Source organism: Borostomias antarcticus (genome assembly GCF_949987555.1).
Source record: "Borostomias antarcticus genome assembly, chromosome: 8".
Lineage (NCBI taxonomy): Eukaryota > Metazoa > Chordata > Actinopteri > Stomiiformes > Stomiidae > Borostomias > Borostomias antarcticus.
Window position 1 is genome coordinate 3,729,263 of NC_140241.1, and position 5,000 is coordinate 3,734,262.

General features: G+C 51.2%; 1 protein-coding gene across 1 annotated transcript in view; it reads right to left on the bottom strand.

Annotated features, from left to right (window-relative positions):
- Positions 1 to 5,000, bottom strand: part of bmper (BMP binding endothelial regulator) — a gene marked incomplete at both ends in the record, with an annotated part of 25,853 nt that overhangs the window by 6,222 nt on the left and 14,631 nt on the right. The window contains 5 exons of the mRNA XM_084442103.1: positions 1,089 to 1,193; positions 1,426 to 1,560; positions 2,117 to 2,226; positions 3,474 to 3,573; positions 4,478 to 4,560. Coding sequence (XP_084298229.1) covers positions 1,089 to 1,193; positions 1,426 to 1,560; positions 2,117 to 2,226; positions 3,474 to 3,573; positions 4,478 to 4,560 — 533 coding nt within the window. The remainder of the gene's footprint in view (positions 1 to 1,088; positions 1,194 to 1,425; positions 1,561 to 2,116; positions 2,227 to 3,473; positions 3,574 to 4,477; positions 4,561 to 5,000) is intronic.

Sequence of the window (5,000 nt, forward strand, 5' to 3'; positions counted from 1 at the left end):
TCGCAACACGAATGAGCCGTTTCATAACCATAACAGGACGTTTCATAACCATACCAGGACGTTTCATAACCATACCAGGACGTTTCATAACCATACCAGGACGTTTCATAACCATACCAGGACGTTTCATAACCATACCAGGACGTTTCATAACCATACCAGGACGTTTCATAACCATACCAGGACGTTTCATAACCATACCTGGACGTTTCATAACCATACCAGGACGTTTCATAACCATACCTGGACGTTTCATAACCATACCAGGACGTTTCATAACCATACCTGGATGTTTCATAACCATACCAGGACGTTTTATAACCATACCTGGACGTTTCATAACCATACCAGGACGTTTCATAACCATACCTGGACGTTTCATAACCATACCAGGAAGTTTCATAACCATACCAGGACGTTTCATAACCATACCAGGACGTTTTATAACCATACCTGGACGTTCTACAACCGTACCAGGACGTTCTACAACCGTATCAGGACGAACACCGTGCAGCCATGAGAGTTAAGTGACGGCCGGTGAAAGGTGACCAGGTATTTATTTGACTGTGTGACCAATAAATGATAAAACCATGTACCGGTTAGACCGTGACGCTTCAACCAGGTCCAGATGTGTGAAAGTAGCAGCCGTGTGAACGCGCTGACGGAGCGCTGACGGACTGACTGCTTGTGTTTGGAATGTAGGGAATCCCACTACATCAGCCCGTGACAGGCGACCTCGACACGACCGCATCGCAGGTGACCGCCGGCGCCATGTGAACCCGCCCGCCTCCGGCCGTTACTCAGCCGCCGTGACGGCTACTGAGGCTCCGCGGTTGCGGCGCCGCGTCCCGGGTAAAACGGCGCCAGCACCCCGAGGCTCGGCCGGCAGGTGACGCGCTGTCGGGGCAGGTGGGTCGCTCGCTGCTGGCGTGGGGGGGGGGCGGGGCGTGGGCGGGGACGGTAACGTGTCACGCGTGTGGCGCTAACGAGAGCGCGTTAGTCACGTGGGGACGGACGCTCTGAGGAGGGCGAGGGGGAGGGACGGGGGAGAGATGAGCTTCTGATTGGATCCTTGATCTGTCACTCACCGAGGGGCAGCTGGTGATTGGCACGCACTCCTTGGGCTGGCACTCAATGTTCCCCTTCACACAGGCACACAGGGTGCAGTTGACCGATGACCACATGTCCCCCTCCTGGAGAGAGAGAGAGAGAGAGGGAGGGAGGGAGGGAGGGAGGGAGGGAGGGAGAGAGAGAGAGAGAGGGAGGGAGGGAGAGAGAGAGACATTACATTCTTCAAGCACCTAAAAACAAGTCACCTCAACTTCAACCACCATCAAGCCCTGATCTCACCCTGTAGAGGTCAGAGAGAAGGGGACATGCAGCAGGGTCAGGGTCAAGCTCGGGGTCAGGGGTCAAAAGTCTCACCCGGTAGATCTTGTTCCTGACGCGGCAGTATTTCACCTCCTCCACCTTGACGTAGGACAGGCACTCCTCACAGCAGTGGTCGCCGCGGCAACTCCCAGGGCGTGAACACAGCCTCCTGCATACCACTGTGGAATCCTGGGAGAGAGGAGACATGAGGTCGGACAAGGACATAGGACACAGGAAAGGAAACATCTTCAGAATTTAGGACACAAGTGTTGAGAAAGCCACAATGGTAAATGGTAAATGGACTGCACTTATATAGCGCTTTTCCACCTTAGCGGCACTCAAAGCGCTTTACAATGGCCTCTCATTCACCCATTCACACACACATTCACACACCAATGGCGGCAGCTGCCATGCAAGGTGCTAACCTGCTCATTGGGAGCAATTTGGGGTTAGGTGTCCTGCTCAAGGACACTTCGACATGTGGACAGTCGGAGCTGGGATTCGAACCGCTGACCCTTCGATCATTGAACGACCCGCTCTACCAACTGAGCTACAGCCGCCCCAGAATGTGGTGTTCAAGAGCGCGGTTCAGAATCCTTAAAGCGATCTCAACACAAAACTGAGCTCTGCTACATGAAAAGAATCCGCGAGAGCTTTTAAGCGTGGAGGTAAAAGGATTCTCGACTCTACCGACCCACAACAAAGCGCCGGATAACTAAATGAAAGATAAAACAGAGTTGGGTACCTTGCAGGTACAGGTGGTGCAGTTGTCGTGTTTGAAGGAGGTGCCGTTCTCATAGACCTCGCTGTGGAAGAGGCAGCTGCCCAAAGAGAGGTCAAACACCTTCCTCTGACCTGGGAGACGAGGGAGGGGAGAGGAGGAGGTGGGAGGAGGAGGGAGTAGACAGGAAGGTAGAGGAATTTGATGATTTAGAACAGTTTCACCATTGGAATCCTTGTTTCATAGACATCCATTGATATTTAAGAGTCCCCTGTCGAGACTAACTTCCAGTGAGCGTATAGAAGTAGGAGGTGAACCAGGGTATAGAAGTAGGAGGTGAACCAGGGTATAGATGTAGGAGGTGAACCAGGGTATAGAAGTAGGAGGTGAACCAGGTTATAGATGTAGGAGGTGAACCAGGTTATAGATGTAGGAGGTGAACCAGGGTATAGGAGTAGGAGGTGAACCAGGGTATAGAAGTAGGAGGTGAACCAGGGTATAGATGTAGAAGGTGAACCAGGGTATAGATGTAGGAGGTGAACCAGGGTATAGAAGTAGGAGGTGAACCAGGGTATAGAAGTAGGAGGTGAACCAGGGTATAGAAGTAGGAGGTGAACCAGGTTGTAGATGTAGGAGGTGAACCAGGGTATAGATGTAGGAGGTGAACCAGGGTATAGGAGGTGAACCAGGGTATAGATGTAGGAGGTGAACCAGGGTGTAGATGTAGGAGGTGAACCAGGGTATAGATGTAGGAGGTGAACCAGGGTATAGGAGGTGAACCAGGGTATAGAAGCAGGAGGTGAACCAGGGTATAGAAGTAGGAGGTCAACCAGGGTATAGAAGTAGGAGGTGAACCAGGGTATAGAAGTAGGAGGTGAACCAGGGTATAGATGTAGGAGGTGAACCAGGGTATAGAAGGAGGAGTTGAACCAGGGTATAGAAGCAGGAGGTGAACCAGGGTATAGATGTAGGAGGTGAACCAGGGTATAGATGTAGGAGGTGAACCAGGGTATAGATGTAGGAGGTGAACCAGGGTGTAGATGTAGGAGGTGAACCAGGGTATAGATGTAGGAGGTGAACCAGGGTATAGGAGGTGAACCAGGGTATAGAAGCAGGAGGTGAACCAGGGTATAGAAGTAGGAGGTGAACCAGGGTATAGGAGGTGAACCAGGGTATAGAAGCAGGAGGTGAACCAGGGTATAGAAGTAGGAGGTGAACCAGGGTATAGATGTAGGAGGTGAACCAGGGTATAGGAGTAGGAGGTGAACCAGGGTATAGATGTAGGAGGTGAACCAGGGTATAGAAGTAGGAGGTGAACCAGGGTATAGATGTAGGAGGTGAACCAGGGTCGTCCTGGAGGAGTGCATGGGTGAGTCATTACCGAGACATCTGGGGCAGCACTGTCCGGGAGGGGTGTGGCTCAGGTGGGCGGGGCAGGAGAGTACAGGACACGCCTCCCTGACACAGAGGGTACGGCCGCCCTGGAAGAACACGATACACACACACACACACACACACATGCTAATGGTTTAATACACATCAATCAAATGATAATGGTACAACAGTGAAGGACAACTCTCTAAGTTTTTACAGCAAACTACTTCTTCCAAGGAAGGAAATATACGGTGATCAAACAACAGTCATCGAGCATGTTGGGTTGTATGAAATGTGCTCTATAAATCCAGTTTGATTGGATTTGATCATAAACTCATGATCTGGCACTGTTGTTAGCCAGTTGACTCACACACACACGTGCACACACACACACAATACACAAACACAGTACACACACACACGCACGCAAAAACAGGTACACACCCAGTACACAAATAAACAAACAATCTCTCACTCACACACACAGCTGCTCCACATAGGTGGGAACATGTTAACAGCCTGGATGTGTTTATTGCCTGACCTCTAGGGTTTGTTTACTAAAGAGAGGGAAGGAATGAGAGAGAGGGAGGGAGGGAGAGAGAGGGTAGGGGGGTGGGGAGGAGGGAGGGAGGGAGAGAGGAAGGGGGGGGGCGAGGGAGGGAGAGAGAGGGTAGGGGGGTGGGGGGGAAGGAGGGAGGGAGAGGGTAGGGGGGTGGGGAGAAGGAGGGAGGGAGAGAGGAAGGTGGGGCGAGGGAGGGAGGGGAGAGGGAGGGAGGGAGGTGCAGTGCAGTTTTGTGGGACTCCAGAAATTCTAACACAAACTCATTTGGACCAATAAAAAGCAGTTGTGCACACAGACACACACATTCACACACACACGCGCACGCAAAAAAACACTCATACATCTGCAGTATACATTCAGGTGATCATATCTGCGTGGTGATGATGTCGTCTAGTGACTGACCAAGGAGAGGTGTGATTGGCTGTGAAGCAGGAAGTGGTGTTACTCACAGTGCAAGTGCATCTGATACATGGCCTCCCCTCTGGGTGGAACTCTTCTCTCTCTTTGAACAGACGGCCTTCCAGGATACAACCTGAAACAAGACAACACTTACTACCTCCATGGTGGTCCCATCAACCACTAACAAGACAACACTTACTACCTCCATGGTGGTCCCATCAACCACTAACAAGACAAGACAACACTCACCACCTCCGTCCCATTAACCACTAACAAGACAAGACAACACTCACCACCTCCGTCCCATTAACCACTAACAAGACAAGACAACACTTACCACCTCCGTCCCATTAACCACTAACAAGACAACGCTTACTACCTCGGTCCCATCAACCACTAACAAGACAAGACAACACTTACCACCTCCGTCCCATTAACCACTAACAAGACAACGCTTACTACCTCCGTCCCATCAACCACTAACAAGACAACGCTTACTACCTCCGTCCCATCAACCACTAACAAGACAAGACAACACTTACTACCTCCGTCCCATTAACCACTAACAAGACA